Source organism: Chiloscyllium plagiosum, unplaced genomic scaffold (assembly GCF_037043375.1).
Source record: "Chiloscyllium plagiosum isolate Xiang-an unplaced genomic scaffold, Cpla_swu_hap1 HiC_scaffold_10, whole genome shotgun sequence".
NCBI classification, from domain to species: Eukaryota; Metazoa; Chordata; class Chondrichthyes; order Orectolobiformes; family Hemiscylliidae; genus Chiloscyllium; species Chiloscyllium plagiosum.
Window position 1 is genome coordinate 77,305,766 of NW_028270148.1, and position 20,105 is coordinate 77,325,870.

Below are 20,105 nucleotides of genomic sequence, written 5' to 3' on the forward strand. Positions count from 1 at the left end.
ATCCACAAACCTGACTGCCCCAATCAACTGATTTGTCTCCACCTCCTCCAGCACTACTCAGCTCATCTCTGCTTATTTCAACTCTGTCCAGTCCCCCTTGGTCTAGGAACTCCCCATATACTTTTGAGGCATTATCCACACCCTCCACCTCCTCCATGGACTTTCAATTCCCCAGCCACCAACACCTCATCTTCATCATGGACATCCAGTCCCTCCTCATTATGAGATAACAAGAATCCAGAGAAAGTATATTCTTGTCAGGGTGAAAGGAAAGGCTGGTAGGTATAAGGAATGCTGAATGACTAAAGAAATTGAGGATTTGGTTAAGAAAAAGAAGGAAGCATATGTCAGGTATAGACAGGAGAGATTGAGTGAATCCTTAGAAGAGTATAAAGAAAGTAGGAGTATACTTAAGAGGGAAATCAGGGAGGCAAAACAGGGACATGAGATAGCTTTGCCAAATAGAATTAAGGAGAATCTAAAGGGTTTTTACAAATATATTAAGGATAAAAGGGTAACTAGGGAGAGAATAGGGACCCTCAAAGATCAGCAAGGCGGCCTTTGTGTGGAGCCACAGAAAATGGGGGAGATACTAAATGAATATTTTGCGTCAGTATTTACTGTGGAAAAGGATATGGAAGATATAGACTGTAGGGAAATAGATGGTGACATCTTGCAAAATGTCCAGATTACAAAGGAGGAAGTGCTGGATGTCTTGAAATGGTTAAAGGTGGATAAATCCCCAGGACCTGATCAGGTGTACCCGAGAACTCTATGGGAAGCTACAGAAGTGATTGCTGGGCCTCTTGCTGAGATATTTGTATCATCGATAGTCACAGGTGAGGTGCCGGAAGACTGGAGGTTGGCAAATGTGGTGCCACTGTTTAAGAAGGGCGGTAAAGACAAGCCAGGGAACTATAGACCAGTGAGCCTGACCTCGGTGGTGGGCAAGTTGTTGGAGGGAACCCTGAGGGATAGGATGTACATGTATTTGGAAAGGCAAGGACTGATTAGGGATAGTCAACATGGCTTTGTGCATGGGAAATCATGTCTCACAAACTTGATTGAGTTTTTTGAAGAAGTAACAAAGAAGATTGATGAGGGCAGAGCAGTAGATGTGATCTATATGGACTTCAGCAAGGCGTTCGACAAGGTTCCCCATGGGAGACTGATTAGCAAGGTTAGATCTCATGGAATACAGGGAGAACTAGCCATTTGGATACAGAACTGGCTCAAAGGTAGAAGACAGAGGGTGGTGGTGGAGGATTGTTTTTCAGACTGGAGGCCTGTGACCAGTGGAGTGCCACAAGGATTGGTGCTCGGCCCTCTACTTTTTGTTATTTACATAAATGATTTGGATGCGAGCTTAAGAGGTACGGTTAGTAAGTTTGCAGATGACACCAAAATTGGAGGTGTAGTGGACAGCGAAGAGGGTTACCTCAGATTACAACAGGATCTTGACCAGATAGGCCAATGGGCTAAGAAGTGGCAGATGGAGTTTAATTCAGATAAATGTGAGGTGCTGCATTTTGGGAAAGCAAATCTTAGCAGGACCTATAAACTTAATGCTGGAAATGTGTTGCTGGAAAAGCGCAGCAGGTCAGGCAGCATCCAGGGAACAGGAGAATCGACGTTTCGGGCATAAGCCCTTCTTCAGGAATTCCTGAAGAAGGGCTTATGCCCGAAACGTCGATTCTCCTGTTCCCTGGATGCTGCCTGACCTGCTGCGCTTTTCCAGCAACACATTTCCAGCTCTGATCTCCAGCATCTGCAGACCTCACTTTCTCCTCAAAGATTATAAACTTAATGGTAAGGTCCTAGGGAGTGTTGCTGAACAAACAGACCTTAGAGTGCAGGTTCATAGCTCCTTGAAAGTGGAGTCACAGGTAGATAGGATAGTGAAGAAGGCGTTTAGTATGCTTTCCTTTATTGGTCAAAATATTGAGTACAGGAGTTGGGAGGTCATGTTGCGGCTGTACAGGACATTGGTTAGGCCACTGTTGGAATATTGCATGCAATTCTGGTCTCCTTCCTATCAGAAAGATGTTGTGAAACTTGAAAGGGTTCAGAAAAGATTTACAAGGATGTTGCCAGGGTTTGTGGATCTGAGCTACAGGGAGAGGTTGAACAGACTGGGGCTGTTTTCCCTGAAGCGTCGGAGGCTGAGGGGCGACCTCATAGAGGTTTACAAAATTATGAGGGGCATGGATAGGATAAATAGACTAAGTCTTTTCCCTGGAATCAGGGAGTCCAGAACTAGAGGGCATAGGTTTAGAACCTATAACCACACTGCCTCAACATTGAATTCACCAGTTTCAAAATCTCTCCAGCACCCCACCCCATCTTGGATCCAACCCTCCATCTCAGCATCAAGCTTACCTAGCTGTCCATCTTCCTTCCCATCTGTCCACTCCACCCTTCCCATTGAATTATCACAATCACCTCCTATCGCCATCCCACCTACTTTCCCCAGCCCCACACCCATTTATTTCTCAGCTCCCTTCCCCCTCCCCAGGCCTGATGAAGGGTCCTCCCCAAAACATTGACTCTCCTGCGGCTCAGATGCTGCCTAACCTGTGTGCTTTTCTCAGTGTGGCACTCTATCTATTCTGACTCTCCAGCATCTGCAGTTCTCACTATCTTCTAGTTACTGCAATCCTTTATTTATGCTAACACACTACCTCCAATATGAGGGGCTCTTAGCTTATTAAGTAACCCAATATGTGGTGCCTTATCAAATGTCTTTTGAAACTCCACATATATTACATCCCCTTTCATTTTAAGACTATTCATATGAGTTCTAGACCATGCAGCAAACTGAAACTAAAACAATCTCTTAGTACTTATGCAGTAAGCCCATTCAAAATCTTGAGATTATCTTTTATTTTTCTAAACTTCCAAAAAAAAAGGGCACAATTTACTCATCCTTTCATTGTTGGTCTCTCAGACAAAAGTGTTGTCTTTTGTCATGAACCTTTAATGCATTATCTCCAGTGCAAGTACGTTCTTTCTTAAGTAAGAAGAACAAACATATACAAGTATATTCCAGATATGCTGCCATAAAAAAACATCTGTAATTACAAGACTTCTTGAAATAAAGGCCAACATGCTATTTGTCTTCCTAACTGCATTTTGTACCTGAAGGCTAACTTTTCAGCATGAATATATCCAAATCTCTCTAAACAGTGACATTGAAAGATTCATGCCTCTTAAGAAATGCCCTGCTTTTCTATTCTTATGACGATCTTTTTGCAGCCTTTGTGTTTTCCCCAAAACATACATTTCCATCTTGCGTTACATTGTTAGCAAACATAATTACATTACTTTGTTCAAGACACTCATATCAATTGCAAATAGTTAAAGTGCTAAGACTGATCCTTTTGGCATTCACAGCCTGCCAAATTTAAAATACCTAATTTAATCCTACTCTTTGATTCTGACCTTTAACCAATCATCTATCCATGTGAAGATATTTTTCACCCAACTCCACAAAGTCTTCAAATAAGATGCTGGAGATCTGAAACAAAAACAGGAATTGCTTGTGAAACTCAGCAGGTCTAGCAGCATATCTGCAGAAAAAGCAGAACTAATGTTTCAAGTCTAGTACCTTTTCATCACAACAAGTCTACAGAACAGTTCTGATGAAGAGTCACCGGACTCAAAACATTTACTCTGCTTTCTTCCCACAATCCTGCCAGACCTGCTAAGTTTTCCCAGCAATCTTTGTTTTTGTTCCTTGCGCCCTTATCATGTCTATTAATTGTTTGCGTGGCACCTAATCAAACAGCTTTTGGAAATCCCAATATTCCAATCCCTCCATATAGATCTTAGACTAGATTACCTACAGTATGGAAACAGGCCCAACAAGTCCACACCGGTTCCCCAAAGAGTAACCCACCCAGATCCATTCCCCTGCCGTAAATTTACCCCTGACTAATGTGCCTAACAATATGAGCAATTTACCATGGCCAATTCACCTGACCTGCACATCTTTGGATTGTGGGAGAAAACCAAAGCAACCAGAAGAAACCCACGCAACACAGGGAAAATATGCAAACTCCACACAGACAGTCACCCAAGACAGGAATCGAACCTGGGTCCCTGGCACTGTGAGGCAGCAGAGCTAACCACTGAGCTACCATACAGCCACTAGTTTGTTAGAACCTCTTTGTTATATCCTCAAAAAACTGTAAGAAGTTTGTAAAACATAATTTCACTTTTTGAGAATGATGTTGACTTTATCCAATCATGCAATGCTTCAGTGCATATTTAAGACTTGCTTAAAAATAGGTTCCAGCACTTACCCAAAGTTTAATATCAAGTTAACTGGTTTATAGTTCACTGTTTTTTTTCTATCTCATATCTTGAATAGTGGTGTAACATTTACTAACATCCAGCCTGATAAGACTAATCTAAAATATAGGGAATTTTGGAAAATTGTGTCCAGCCCATCTACTATCTCTGTTGCTACCTCTTCTAGAATTCTGGGATATAAGGATTTGTCAGATTCTAGCTTTTTAAGCTTGTTCAATGCTTTTTCTCTGACATTAATTCCTTCAGTGGCCTTGATTGCACTTTTATTTTGGTATGCAAGTTGTGTTTTCTCCTTTGAAGACAGACAAATTAGTTGTTCACTTTCTTTACTATTGCCGCATTCCCAATTACCATTTCTCCTGTTTCTGCTTATATGGGATCTATGTTTAGTTTAGCAACTCTCTTCCTATTTATATATTGATAAAAATTCTTACAACCAATCTTTTTGTATTTATGGGTAATTTGCACTCATATATCAGTTTTCCCTTTCTAACCAATATTTTAGCTGTCCTTCTGAGGAAGGGTCACTCAACCTGAAATAGGTAAAAACAATGACTGCAGATGCTGGAAACCAGATTCTGGATTAGTGGTGCTGGAAGAGCACAGAAGTTCAGGCAGCATCCGAGGAGCAGTAAAATCAATGTTTCGGGCAAAAACTGCTCCTCGGATGCTGCCTGAACTGCTGTGCTCTTCCAGCACCACTAATCCAGACTCAACCTGAAATGTTAACTCTGATTTCTTTACATAGATGATGCCAAACCTGCTGAGCAGTTCCAGCAATTTCTGTTTGCATTTTTTCTATCCTTTCTTGGTTTCTAAAGCAATACAATTGCTACTATTCTTTGTAACATCATAAGCTTTTACTTTTAATTTAATATTATCCTTAACTCCATTATAAGTAAGATATTTTATTGGTATGTGACAAGAAATACCAAACATTGATTGGATTAGTCTGTTCACAAATGAAAGGGTGTCTGATAAATGGGAGGCTTTCAAGTGTAATAATGACAGTTCAGAGTCATTATGTTTCTGTTAGAGTAAAAGGTAAGGCTTGTAGGACTAGAGAACAATCGATGAATAAAGATATCGAGGTTCTAGTCAAGAATAAAAAATGAAGCATATATTAGATATAAACAATTGGGTTCAAATTAATTACTTGGACAGTATAAAGAGTGTGAGGTATTCTTCCGAGGGAGATCAGGAAGGCAAAAAAGAGCATATGAGATAGCCTTGGCACATAAGGTTAAGGATAATCCAAAAAGATTCTACGACTACGTTAAGAGCAAGAGTACAACCGGACAGACAGTATGTCCCCTTAAAGATCAAAGACTTTATCTTTGCGTTGAACCTCAAGAGATGGGAGAGATATTACATGAACATTTTGCATCAGCTTTTATTATGGAAAAGAAATGGAGGCTAAAGAACTCAGGGAAATAAATGTTGATATTATGAAAACAATTCACACCACAGAAGAGGAAGTGCTGGAGGTCTTAAAATAGTTAAAGGAGGATAAATCTCTAGGGCCTGATCTAGTGCACCCAGGACTTTGTGGGAGGTTAAGCAAGAAATTTCAGAGCACCTTGCAGAAATATTTGTATCATCTACAAATATGGGTGAGGTGCTGAATGACTGGAGAGTGGCTAATGCTGTGCCTGTGAACTGTAGACCTGAGAGTCTGACTTCAGTGGTGGGTAAGTAGTTGGAAGTGATTCCGAAAAATTGGACTTATATGCATTTGGAGATTAGGCATAGTCAGCATGGTTTTGTCCAAGGGAAATTGTGTCTCACAAACTTGAATCCTTTTTTGAGGAAGTAACCAAGAAAATTGACAAGGGCAGAGTGATAGATATTGTTTACTTGGGCGTTAGTAAAGCCTTTGACAAGATTCTGCATGGTAGATTAATTAGTAAGTTAGATCACATGGGATTCAAAGTGAGCTTGCTAAGTGGATACAAAATTGGCTCAAAGACAGGAGGTGGAGAATGATGATGGAGGTTTGTTTTTTGGACTGCAGACCTGTGACCAGCGGTATTCCATAAGGATCAGTGATGGGTCCACTTTTATTCATCTTTTATATTCATCTATTATTTAGATGAGAAGATAGAAAGCGGCACAGTATGGGCGGCACGGTGGCACAGTGCTGCCTCAGAGCGCCAGAGACCCGGGTTCAATTCCCGACTCAGGCGACTGACTGTGTGGAGTTTGCACATTCTCCCCGTGTCTGTGTGGGTTTCCTCTGGGTGCTCCGGTTTCCTCCCACAGTCGATAAATGTGTAGGTTAGGTGTATTGGTCATGCTAAATTGCCTGTAGTGTTAGGTGCAGGGGTAAATGTAGGGGAATGGGTCTGGATGGGTGCGCTTTGGTGGGTCGGTGTGGACTTGTTGGGCCGAAGGGCCTGTTTCCACACTGTAAGTAATCTAATCTAATCTAAAAAAGCATGGTTAGTAGGTTTGTGGATGGCACCAAGATTGGTGATATAATGGACATTGAAAAAGACTTTTTTTTTAGAGCAGAGGAGTCTGAGGGTGGATCTTTTAGAAGTGTGTGAGATCATGAGAGGCATGGATAGGGTGAATGCACTCAGTCTTTTTCCCCAGAGTTGAGGCATCACAGACCAGTGCAGGCATCAGTTTAAGGTTAGAGGGGAATGAATAAATGGGAACATGACGGACAACTCTTTTAACATAGAGGGTGGTACACGTATGGAATGTGCTGCAATAAGAGGTTGAGGTGGTACATTAACAACATTTTAAAGACATTTGGATAAATACATGAATAGGAAAGATTTAGAAGATATGGGCCAAGTGAAGGGAAATGGGGTTAGTGTGGATGGACATTTTGGTTGGCATGGACCAGTTTGCACTGAAGGACCTGTCTCTATGTTGGAGGACTCTATGGCTCTATGATTGTTAAACTCTATAAAGTGGAAGGGGAGTAGACTACCACCATAAAGTGATATATGAAGAACAGAAGCAAATGGAATTGAGAAAAGAACAAGAATACTAACATGTAGTCAGAGAATATACTTGTAAACTATGCAGTCAAGTACCTGAAAGTTCCTGCAAAAGTCACCTTATTAAACTACCATGGTGCACAGCTACACAGAGATTTTCATGGGCCACACATTAAAATAAAACATCTGTGGCCTCCAATCAGCATTTATTTTTACATGGTCATGCATTACCAAATCCAGATCAGCCACACAAAACAGAGAACATTTTAGAAGGAGGAGAGAAAATGCAAGCTGGCAGAGTAAGGAGTAATGGCTCTGAATAATGAAAGTTTCTAGTTTATCAAAATACATTTGCCACACAAGTTTGACATTACCTTTAAAAGTTCCACAGGCGGAGGAGTAGGAGGTACAATGGCAATATTACTGAAAGAGAAAACATAGTCAGATTTTCAGTTCTCTAACAATATTACAAAGCTACCTTATTGGCATAATACAATTTTAATAGAATTTTATAAATCATATCCCTTATTCAGTCTTTACTAATTCTGTATGTTGTTGGAAAATTTGCAGCCAACTCTGATAATGAATGGGTTTCAATGTGATTCATCCAAATTTGTTCTCATCAAATATTATAAATTCTTGGCGTGGTACATTAATTAAAAATGTAGTCAGATGACAGAACTTTTTGACACAAATAGACTATTTAACTTCAATTTTAGGAAAAGGCTGACATTTTCTAGCAAACTAGATGTTAGAAGTGAGTAATTCAATGTCAATATTTAACTGTTGTATTTGACATCACTTGCACTCACTCACCGGTGTTTCTATTTTGTTAGATCTTCCCTGAAGCTACCCTGCTTGGAATTTCACTTTTCCCAACCTCACACTGAAAGACTACATTAAAGGAAGAGAGAACAAAGATGTTCTAGATATGAGACAAAGCAGGGAATTAGCCAACAGCAAATTCAGTGAAAAAATTCAATATAACACAAAATATCAGAAAATGGATGATATCAACTTATTGCTGTTTGACATTTGTGGTTCACCAGCGTATTCTGAATGATGATTAAGCATGAACAATAAATTCTGATCTTATCCTCCATATCTCAAGGATAAATTAAAACAAAACAAAACTAGCTATCAAAATAGAACTTTAAAGGAGCTTTTTGTTTAGTTTCGTTAAATCTGGGTCAAGATTAGAGTGGTGCTGGAAAAGCACACCAGGTCAGGCAGCATCTGAGGAGCAGGAAAATCGATGTTTCAAGCAAAAGCCCTTCATCGGGAATGAGGCAGGGAGCCTCCGGAGTGGCGGCTCCTGATGAAGGGCTTTTGCCCGAAAAGTCAATTTTCCTGCTCCTCAGATGTGGCCTGACCTGCTGTGCTTTTCCAGCACCACTCTAATCTAGATTCTGATCTGCAGTCCTCACTTTCGCCTTCGTTAAATCTGGGTCGAGTAAACAATCATTGCTAGGTCAAAGTGTGAATTTGCTAGAAGAAAGTGAGGACTGCAGATGCTGGAGATCAGAGCTGAAAATGTGTTGCTGGAAAAGCGCAGCAGGTCAGGCAGCATCCAAGGAGCAGGAGAATCGACATTTTGGGCATGCCCGAAACGTCGATTCTCCTGCTCCTTAGATGCTGCCTGACCTGCTGCGCTTTTCCAGCAACACATTTTCAGCAAAGTGTGAATTTGCTAAAGCTAGAGAATGTATTTATCTATTCCTCTACTATGAAGCCAATCTCGCTCAGCACTTTCAACATATATTATATTCAAGTCAGTGTGGTAGAACTGTGGCTTAGATGATAGCACAAAATGAGCGATAATGCAGCAAAAGTTTGATATTCAGTTCCAATTGAGATTTTTGTACATTTGTACATTTGGATGAGAATGTACAAGGCATTTTTAGTATGTTTGCAGATGACACTAAAGTAGGCGGTATTATGCACAGTAGAAAGGTTATCAGAAATTGCAGCAGGACTATGACCAGCTGGGGAAGTGCACCAAGAAATGGCAAATGGAGTTTAATATAGATAGGTGTGAGATCTTGCATTTTGGAAAGTCAAATCAAGGGAGAAATTTCATGGTGAATGGTAGGGTCTTAAGGAGTGTAGTGGAACAGGGGGATCTTGGAGTTCAGGTGCACAGTTCTCTGAAACTGGAGTCACAGGTAGACAGGGCAGTGAAGGCAGCTTCTGGCACATGAACCTTCATCATTCAGGGCATTGAGTACAGAAGTTGAAAAATTATGTTGCAGTTGTACAGGATATTGGTGAGGCCACACTTGGAGTATTGTGTTCAGTTTTGGTTACCTTGTTGTAGGAAGGATGTTATTAAACTGGAAAGAGTGCAAAGAAATTCACAAGAATGTTGCCAGGACTCAACAGTCTGAGTTATAGAAGAGGTTGGACAAGCTAGGTATTTTTTTCTTTAGAGTGTAGGAGACAGAGGGGGAATCTTACAGAAGTGTATAAGATCATAAGAGGCATGGATAGGGTGAATGCGCTCAGTCTTTTTTACAGGGTTTGGGAATTGAGGATGAGAGGGCATCAATTTAAGGTTAGAGGGGAAAGAATAAAAAGGGAACATGAGGAGCAACTTTTTTTTACACAGAAGGTGGTATACATATGGAATGAATTGCCAGTGGAAGTTGTTGAGGCAGGTACATTAACAATATTGAAAAGGAATTTGGACAATACATGGATAGGAATGGTTTAGAAGGATAGTCCTGCAAATTCTTTGTGACATCCTCTCCAATTTCCTTCCCACCTACTTTTGTTTCATCCACGTAGAGTCCTACAGCGCAGAAACAGGCCCTTCGGCCCAAACTGGTTCATGCTGACCAAAATATCCATCCACACTAAGCCCATTTCCTGTACTTGTCCCATATCCTTTTAAACCTTTCCTATCAAAATGTAATACCTCACATTTATCCAAATTAAACTCCATTTGCCACTCTTCAGCCCAACTGATCCAATTGATCATAATGTTAGATAATCTTCTTCACTGTCCAATCTTGGTGTCAACCACAAACTTATTAACAATGTTTTCCACATTCTCATCTAGATCATTTATATAAATTACAAATAAAAGTGGACCCAGCACTGATCCCTGTGGAACACTGCTGGTCACAGGTCTCCAGTCCGAAAAACAACTCTCTACCCTGTCTCTTGTCATTAAGCCAATTTTGTATCCAATTAGCAAGCTCACCCTGAATCCCATGTGATATAACTTTACTAATTAATCTATCATGTAGAACATGTCAACGGCTTTACTAAAGTCCAGGTAAACGATGTCTACCACTCTGCCTTCATCAGTCTTCTTGGTTACTTCCTCAAAAGAAAACTCAATCAAGGTGTTGGGGTGTTGAAAAAATATTAAGGTAGATAAGACTCCAGAGTCTAATGGTATCTTTAAGAAAAATCATCAAGATCTATCATGATAGGCTGCTCCAGAAGATTAAATCACAATGGGATCCATGCAGAATTGGTAAGTTGGTACAAAATTGGCTTGATAACAGAAGACAGAGTGTAGCTGTGGAAGCATGTTTTTCTGACTGGTGACCAGAGATGTTCTGCAAGAATCACTGCTGGGACCATTGTTGTTTTAATTTATGTAAATAATTTGAATGAAATTGTAGGTGGCCTGATCAGTAAGTTTATAGATGGCATGAAAATTGGTGGAACTGTGGACAGTACAGAAGGTTGTCAAAGGATAAAGCAGGACATAGAACACTTGAAAAGCTGGGGGAAGAAATGGCAGATGGAACTTAATCCAGACAAGTGTAAGGTGATAGACTTTGAGCAGTCAAATGTAAGAGGAATGTATATAGTAAATGGCAGAACCCTCAGGAGCATTGATATACAGAGGGATCTTGAGGTGCAAGTCCATAGTTCCCTCAAAGTGGCAACACAACTGGATAAGGTGGCACAGAAGGGGTATGGCATGCTAGCCTTCATCAGTTGGGGCACTGAATATTAAAGTTGGCAAGTCATGTTGCAGTTGCATAAAACTTTAGTGAGGTCACATTTGGAGTACTGAATGAGGTTTCAGTCACCACACTCTAGGAAGGATGTGGAGGCTTTGGAGAGAATGCAAAAAAGGTTTACCTGGATGTTGCCTGGATATTAACTATAAGGAGAAGTTAAATAAATTTGGATTGTTTTCATAGAGCATCTGAGGCTACGGGGCAATCTGGGAAAAGTATATAAAATCATGAGAGGCATGAATAGGATGGATAGCCAGAGTCTTTCTCTCACAATGGAAATGTCAAATACTAGGGGACATAGGTTTAAGGTGAGAGGAGGCGAGTTTAAAGGAGATATTGGAGGTTGGTAACAGACTGCCAGGAGATGTAGTAAAAGCAGATGCCACAGCAATATTTAAGAGGCATTTAGACAGACACATGAACATGCAGTGAACAGAGGGCAGGCAGGCAGAATTAATTTAGAATGGCATCATGGTTGGCAGAGACTAATACCAATTTTTTTCAAATGCTCCCTTTCACGACTTGCTTGATTTGCGAACATTTTTGGGAAATGAATTGTGTCCTCTTTTGTGAAGACAGAAACATTTAATTGTTATGCCATTACTTTGTTCCCCATTATAATTTCCCCCATTTATTACTGTAAAAGACCTACATGTCTTCACTAATCTTTTGCTCTTCACATATTTAGAGAAGATTTTACAGTCAGTTTTATGCTCCTTGCAGGTTCATTTTCATACTGTATTTTCCTTCTCTTGATCAACCTTTCTGTCCTCTTTTGTTGAATTCTAAATTGCTCCCAGTCCTCAGGCTTGCTGCTTTTTCTGGCAATGCATGTCAGAAAATAGAGGTCTGCAACACAGAAAATGTCCTTTGGACCACTGTGTCTATGCTGACCAAAAACACACACCTAACTATTCCAACAAGTGCACATTTTAATTCCTCTTAAAAATTATGAGGGTTTCTGCTTTGACTACCTTTATTAGGCGAGAGAAAGTGAGGGCTGCAGATGCTGGAGATCAGAGCTGAAAATGTGTTGCTGGAAAAGCGCAGCAGATCAGGCAGCATCCAAGGAACAGGAGAATCGACGTTTCGGGCATAAGCCCTTCTCCTGATGAAAGGCTTTTGCTCGAAATGTTGATTTTTCTGCTCCTCGGATGCTGCCTGACCTGCTTTGCTTTTCAAGCACCAAAATCTCTCTTTGGATCTAATACTATCCCTAATTTCTTTTGTGTGCTATAATTGAGCAACCTTTCCTGTTTAATTTTTTTGCATCAGAAAAGAATGGATAATTGCAGTAATTCATGCTTAATGTGCTTAAACATTAGTTATTGCCTATCCACTGCCAAAGCTTTTTACTAAGGTTTTATGGTTATCCATAAGTTAAAGCGGAATCTAATCTTTCAAATGTTTCATTGTTAACTATCCAGATAAGTGAGTTGGAACCCTTCGATATCTCTGACTTTAGCTCAGAGTTAAAGACATTTTCAAAGGGTTCTACCTGCCAGGTAATTGTCCATTGAAAGTTTACATTTTCTGAGAAATTCCCAGGAAGTAAATCCATCAGGATTTTGAGGGGACACATGGTATTTCTTTCAAGATAAATGAAAACTGAAAGAACTGAGCATGCTGTAAATCAGAAACATAAACAGAAATTCTGAGGAAGGGTAACTGGACTTGAAATATTAACTCTGATTTCTCTTCACATATGCTGCCAATCCTGCTAAGCTTTTCAGAAATTTCTGTTTTTATTTCTTTCGAGGTGTTGCTCTCAAACATGAGGGAAAAATACTGTAATATACAACCTCTACTATGGAATCTCACTCATGCATTCTCAAATGATCAAGACTCCAACTTTAAAAATGATCACATGAACTTCCAACAATAGCCAGCTTCCCACTAAACTCTAATTCCTTTTGACCAGTGAAGAGGAAATCCAAAACAGTTCTGAACCAATAGAAGGGATTTCGTTTATCAAGTTGTGCGGGTATTTTAAAGTTAAGGGAAGGCATTTAAGTGCATAAAATGTAAGAATTGAATCAGTTGTTCTTTGCAAATCAACTGCTTCATGAATGAAGACAAAAATGAATTGTGACTATGGTGGTCGATTATTTTACAAAATAATCTCAGGAGTCTTGAGAAACAAGTCAACAATCATTTATTGAATCAACGTTGGGATAATTCACCCCATAAAAGATTCCAAGGTGGGGTGGTGCCTTAATTTTAGATAACAAATCTGGGCAAGTGGTTGAAGTATCAGTGCAGAAGCATTTTGTTGAGGGTAATCATAACTTCATTTAATTCAAGATATTTATGGAAAAGAACAAAAATGGGCCTGCAATCAAAGTTGTCAAAAGGGGGAAGATTGATTTTCACAAGATCAGTTATGATTTGGCTAGGGTGGATTGGGAACAAATACTTTCAGGTAAATCTGTTTCAGAACAGTAGGATGCACTGAGAAAGGAAATATGGAAAGTATAGGGCCAACATATTCCAATAAAGACCATTAAATTCTGTGAACCTGAGATATTGAATAACTTACAGTATTAGTTTAAGAGAAAAAGGGAGGTTGATGGCAGGTACTCAGGGTTTAAAGCAGCAGAAGCCCTAGAGAAGTATAAAATGTTTCCAAGGGACCTTAAAATTTTAAGTCATTTTCCAAGTACATTAAGGGTAAAAGTCTATTATGGAAAAGAGTAAGACCCATTCAGGACCATTTTAGTAATTCATGCATGGAGCAGGCTACTGACAAAATGCAGATAAACAGGATTAGTGTTTAATCTGCACAGACATAGAGTCATAGAGTTGTATAGTATGGAAACAAATATTTCTGGCAAAGTCATCCATGCTGACCACAAATCCTAAATTAATCCAGTCCCATTTGCCAGCACTTGGCCCATTTCCCTCCAAACTTTTCCTATTCGTATACCCATCTAGATGCCTTTTGAATGTCGTACTTATACAAGCCTCCACCACCTCCTCTGGCATTCCATACACACACCACCCTCTGTGTGAAAAAGTTGCCCCTTAGGTCCCTTTTAAAACCTTTGCCTCTCACCTTAAACCTATGCCTTCTAGTTTTGGACTCTCCCACCCGGGCAAAAGACCTTGGCTATTTACCCTATTTATGTCTCTCATGATTTAATAAACCTCAATAAGATTACACCTCAGCCTCCGATGCTCCAGGGAAAATCACTCCAGCCTGTTCAGCCTCTCCCTTTAGCTCAAACTCTCCAACCCCAGCAAAATCCTTATAAATCTTTTCTGAATCCTTTCACATTTCACAACATTCTTCCTAAAGCACAGAGACCAGAATTCCATCAGTATTCCAGAAGTGGCCTAACCAATATCCTGTATAGCCATAACATGACCTCCCAACTCCTATACTCAATGCACTGACCAATAAAGGCAAGGATACCAAACACCTTCTTTCTTTTCCTATCTATCTGCGACTCTATTTTCAATAAATTATGAACCTGCACTCCAGAATCTCTTTGTTTGGCAACACTTCCCAGGACCTTAACATTAAGTGTATAAGTCCTGCTCTGATTTGCTTTTCCAAAACGCAGCACCTCACATTTATCTAAATTAAACTCCATCTGTCACTCCTCAGCTCACCAGCCAAGGTAACCTGCTTTGCTGTCCACTACACCACCAATTTTGGTGTCATCTGCAAATTTACCAGACATACATCTGATGTTCTCATCCAAATTAATTAAATAAATGATGAAAAGCAGTGGATTCATCACCGATTCTGTGACCTGATACTTTAAGGAAATAGTGCACATGCATACTAGTGCATATCCTCGGATCGTCCACACTTCTCAGGGTTTTATCATTCTTCACCTGCCTTGTTTGTCCTATCTGAATGCATCACCTCACATTTATTCTGTGACCGCTGGTCACAGGCCTCCAGTCTGAAAAACAATCCTCCACCAACTGTCTCTACCTTTGAGTCAGTTCTGTATCCAAATGTTTAGTTCTTCCTGTATTCCATGTGATTTAACCTTGTTATTCAGTCTAAGATGGAACTTTGTCAAATGCCTCATTGAAATCTATGTATCTCACGTTTACCGCTCTGCCCTCATCAATCCCCATCATTACTTCTTCAAAAAATTCAAATAAGTCAGTGAGACATGATTTCCCACGCTCAAATCCATGTTGACAATCCCTAATCAGTCCTTGCCTTTCCAAGTACATGTAAATCCTGTCCCTCAGGATCCCCTCCAATAAGTTGCCCACCACTGATGTCAGACTCACTGGTCTATAGTTCCCCAGCTTTTCTGTGCCACCTTTCTCAAATATTAATCAACCTTCAGTCCTGTGGCACTACACTTTTGGCTATTGATGATACAAATATCCCAGCAATGGGCCTAGCAATCACTCCCTGACTCATTCCTTTGCCCAACTGCACCAGTCTCAGACTGATCTCTTTTCTCACCATTTCCCTGGCCTCACCTCCTCCCAAAGTAGTTTAAATCCTCTGAAGCAACTCTAGCAAATGTCAAACCGATATATTAGTCCCTTCTATCCCAGAAGAGATTCCAGTGATTCAAGAATGTGAATCTTTCTCCCCTATACCAGCTCCTCAGCCACACATTCATCTGCTCTTTTCCTATTCTTACTCCCACTAGTTCATGACACTGGGAGTATTCCAGACGCTACTAACCACAAGGACCTATTTTTTAGCTTCCTGTCTAGCTTTCTATATTCTCTCCTCAGAACCCCTGTATGACTCTATGACTCTATAAATGTGAGGTGATGCATTCATATGGGACAAACAAGGCATGGGAATATATGAAGAATGGTAGAACCCTGGGAATACCGAGGATCCGAGGAACCAAAGTATGCATGTACACTAGTTCCTTAAAGTATCAGGACAGCTAGATAATGTGATTAAAAGGCATTTTGAGATACTTATATTTATTAGCAGAGGAATAGATTTTAAGAAGTTATCCTTGAACTGTACAAAACTGTGGTTAGGTGATAACTAGTGTTGTGTGCTATTCTGGAATTCACATTACAGGAGAGATTTAATAGCAATGGAAAGGGTGCAGAGTTATGAAGAAAGATTGGACTGGCTGGAGTTGTTTTCCTTAGGGCAGAGAAGATTGAAAGGGAACAAGATTGAGATGTGTATAATTTAAGGGGCACAGATGGAGTAGGCAGGAAAACCTTTCCCCCTCAATAGATGGATCAATGACCAGGGGCATAGATTAGGTTAGATTACATTACATTACAGTGTGGAAACAGGCACTTCGGCCCAACAAGTCCACACCGACCCGCCGAAGCGTAACCCACCCATACCCCTTACCTAACACTACGGGTAATTTAGCATAGCCAATTCACCTAACCTGCACATCTTTGGACTGTGGGAGGAAACCAGAGCACCCGGAGGAAACCCACGCAGACACGGGGAGAATGTGCAAACTCCACACAGTCAGTCACCTGAGGCGGGAATTGAACCTGGGTCTCTGGCGCTGTGAGGCAGCAGTGCTAACCACTGTGCCACCGTGCCACCCACGACTTAAGATAAGGGGCAGAAGTTTTAGAGGGAACATAGTGGGTGGAAGGAATCTGGAACTCTTTGCCTTAAGGGTAGAGACAGAAACCCTCATGGCATTTAAGAGGCACTTAGGTGTGCACTGGTGATGCCAAGGCATACAAGGATTTGGGCCAAGTGCTGGAAAATGGGATTAGAATAATTAGGTGGTTGTTTTTGACCAGCACTGATTCTGTGGGCCGAAAGGCCTTTTTCTGCAATGTAGATCTCTAAGACTCTATGATCCAGCAAGCTTTCTCAGTGCGATGCTGCAAGTTCACCAACACCTTACATACCAACTTCCACACTTAGAGCGGAAGAGAGACAATCATGTTTTTTGCTTTGATTTACAATGTGCAGATGTCTATACCATTTTTAACAACTTTCAACTGGCATAGCTACCTTCAATAATTTTGTACATAGTTACCTCATGGAATTTCTGTCCCTGGATCCCTGTAAAGAGTACCTTTTATGTTACTTCTCTTTGTACTTCCTACCAAAATGTATCACTGCACACTCTTTTGCATTAATTTTCATGTCATGCATCCAGCCATATCACAAACATGTCTACATCAACTTGACATCTATCATATCCTTCTCAGTTCCTAATACTTCCAATGTTTATGTTGTCCAAAAATTTTGAAATTGTGCCATGCTTGCTCAAGTTTAAGTTGATAAAATACTATAAGAAATACAACAGCCTTGCCACCAACTCCTATAAATCTCTACAATAAGCTTTCTTCCTGTTGGAGAAACAATCATTTATGCCTACTCTCTGGTCCTTGTCACTTTAGTCTCGGGTACTACCCTTGAATCAAAGTAGGATTGGAAGACTACAGCCAACACCTCCACCTAATACTTTCCTGAGTATCCTTGTTTATATCCATTTGGTAGTAGTAATGTTTCAACTTTGAAGCTAGTGCGTTTTAATACCACTCTTTTACCAATTGGCAACTATTCCAAAATCTCCATGCTATCGTCTTTAGTATTGCTGGAAAATAAACTTGTACTCTTGATTTTGTTTTGTCTTATTCAACAGAACAGAATCAAAGAATACCCAATTTTCAAAGGGAATGAAAGTTTACACTAAATGAGAAGAGAATGCTGATTAGTTGGCAAGTGAACTCTGATTGGTAGAGGCAATTGTTTCAACTTTTGTTTCAATTCAAACCAGACGAGTCAAGAAATTTCAATGAGAAATGGGCACCAGGAGACATTAATCCCCAAAGCACCTTTTTGGTTAAAAAAAAGTGTACTATGTGGATGTGGTTTTCCTGTTTGCAAAGCAACGCAGAGCCTACATGTGAGCATAGTTAATTTCAATCAAATGTAACTAAACTACAGTGCAAACCCAATCAATAATCTTAAATTTGTTGTCAGTATAATCCTTAGCAAAATTGGAATGGTTAGCAGATGTCCAATTGGGATTCATATCTAATGTTGAGAACTTTGCTAGCATGGGGAGATTGGACAATTACAATTAACTGAAGGCACACTCTGTTTGTTGCAATCTGCTAGTCATTGGCCTACACCAACCTACTTATCACACCAGCACTGAAATCCATATACAAGAAGAACCTCGATTATCTGGCATTCGATTATCCAAACATTGGTTTATCCGGCAGTATCGCAAGCTTCCGATGCTTAGCTAAACAATGTTATCTGGCATTCAATTATCCAGATTTCGATTAACTGAACAAAATACTCCCCACTCGTGTCCTTTGGATAATGGAGGTTCTTTTGTGTTCATATTTGTGTCGGAGGTAGAAGATCTTCTTGGCTTGAAGTCAGAATCTTATTAGTGGTGAATACCATGGTTTCTGTACAATTGTACATGTGAAACAGCATTCTTACCCTTGCTGAGATAGCCTGGGCACTTTTCAGAGCTGAAAATTGCTTCCTTAGGTTCCTTCATTAATTTGCATTATATACAGTGAGCAAAAAAAACACAGAAAATGCTGGAGAAACTCAACTGGTCTCACAGCATTTGCAGAGAGAGAGACATGATTCAACTCCGATATGGGGCAGCTCAGGGCTCAGTGGTAAGCCCTGATTCAAATCTTGGATGACTACCCGTGTGGAGTTTACATGTTCTCCCCATGTCTGTGTGGGTTTCCACCGGGTGCTCTGGTTTCCTCCCACAGTCCAAAGATGTGCAGGTCAGGTGGACTGGCCATGCTAAATTACACCGTGGTGTCCAAGGATGTGCAGGTTAAGGGAAACTGGTCATGGTAATGCGGGGTTACAGAGATAGGGTGGGGGTTGGGTCTGGGTGGGATGCTCTTTGAAGAATCGGTGTAGATTTAATGGGCACAATGGCTTCTTTCCACAATGTAAGGATTCCATAATTCTATGACTTCTTCAGAACTGTAATGGGGCTGGAAAATGATGTGTTTTATTTGTTTGACAGAAGCAAAGGACAGACAGGAACAGATGGTGTTGAGTCCCTGTGCGAAAGAAAAGCGACGTTGCTAATTATGGTGAAAGAGAAGTTAAGATGTAAAATGGATGTAAATTGACATGTGAAAGAGAGAAAGTGGATCCTCTTTGCTGACAGCAAAGTCAAGATGACACAAATAAGACAAGGCCATTGTTGGTGCAGTGGAGAGGGGGTGCCAGAGGACAGACGTTAAGTGGTCAGGCTTTGAAATTGTTGAATTCAGCATGGTTGAAAAGTACCTAAGTGGAGACTGAAATGTTGCTCCCTGAGCTTGTATTGTTCTTTGTTGTATGATTGCAACAGGCCTAGAACATAAATGTTAGTGTGAGAGCAAAGTGGTTTATTGAAATGGAAGGTGGGTATCATTCCTACAGACAAAGCAGAGCAGTTCTGCAAAGCAGTCACTTCATCTGCATTTGGCCAGTGTAAAGGGGATCACATTATGAGCAAAAGGTGCAGCAAACTAGATGAAAAGAAATAGAAGTAGAACACTGCTTACCTGGAAGGATGTTTGGGGCCTTAGATGGTGAGGAGGGAGGAGGTGAATGGGCAAGAGTTACACCTCCTGAGATTGCACAGGAAGGTGCAATGGGAGAAATGCGAAAGTGTTGGGAGTGATGAAGGAGTGTTCTAGGTATCACTGAGGGAATGATCCCTGCAGAATGATGACAGTGGAAGGGAGGGACAGATGTATTTGGTGTTGGAAATTGGAAGCAAAGCTGATTAATTTTTCCAATTCTGGTTAAGAACAGGAAGCAACTCCAATGATATCATGATGTATCAGAGAAATAGTTATGGCTGCCCCTAAGCAGAACTGGCACAAGGAATGTTCCACATAACTTACAAAGAGATCTATGCAGGTACCCATATCCATA

The 20,105-nt window shown here is 40.5% G+C and overlaps 1 protein-coding gene across 5 annotated transcripts in view; it reads right to left on the bottom strand.

Moving 5' to 3' along the window:
• sytl3 (synaptotagmin-like 3) overlaps positions 1 to 20,105 on the bottom strand; it is a 168,577-nt gene that overhangs the window by 88,478 nt on the left and 59,994 nt on the right. For all 5 annotated transcript variants that reach the window (XR_015758473.1, XM_043696176.2, XM_087991473.1 and 2 more), the window contains one exon: positions 7,643 to 7,691. Coding sequence is in view for 4 of the 5 variants with exons in the window: in XM_043696176.2 (XP_043552111.1) it covers positions 7,643 to 7,691 (49 nt within the window). In the remaining variant the exon portion in view is untranslated. The remainder of the gene's footprint in view (positions 1 to 7,642; positions 7,692 to 20,105) is intronic.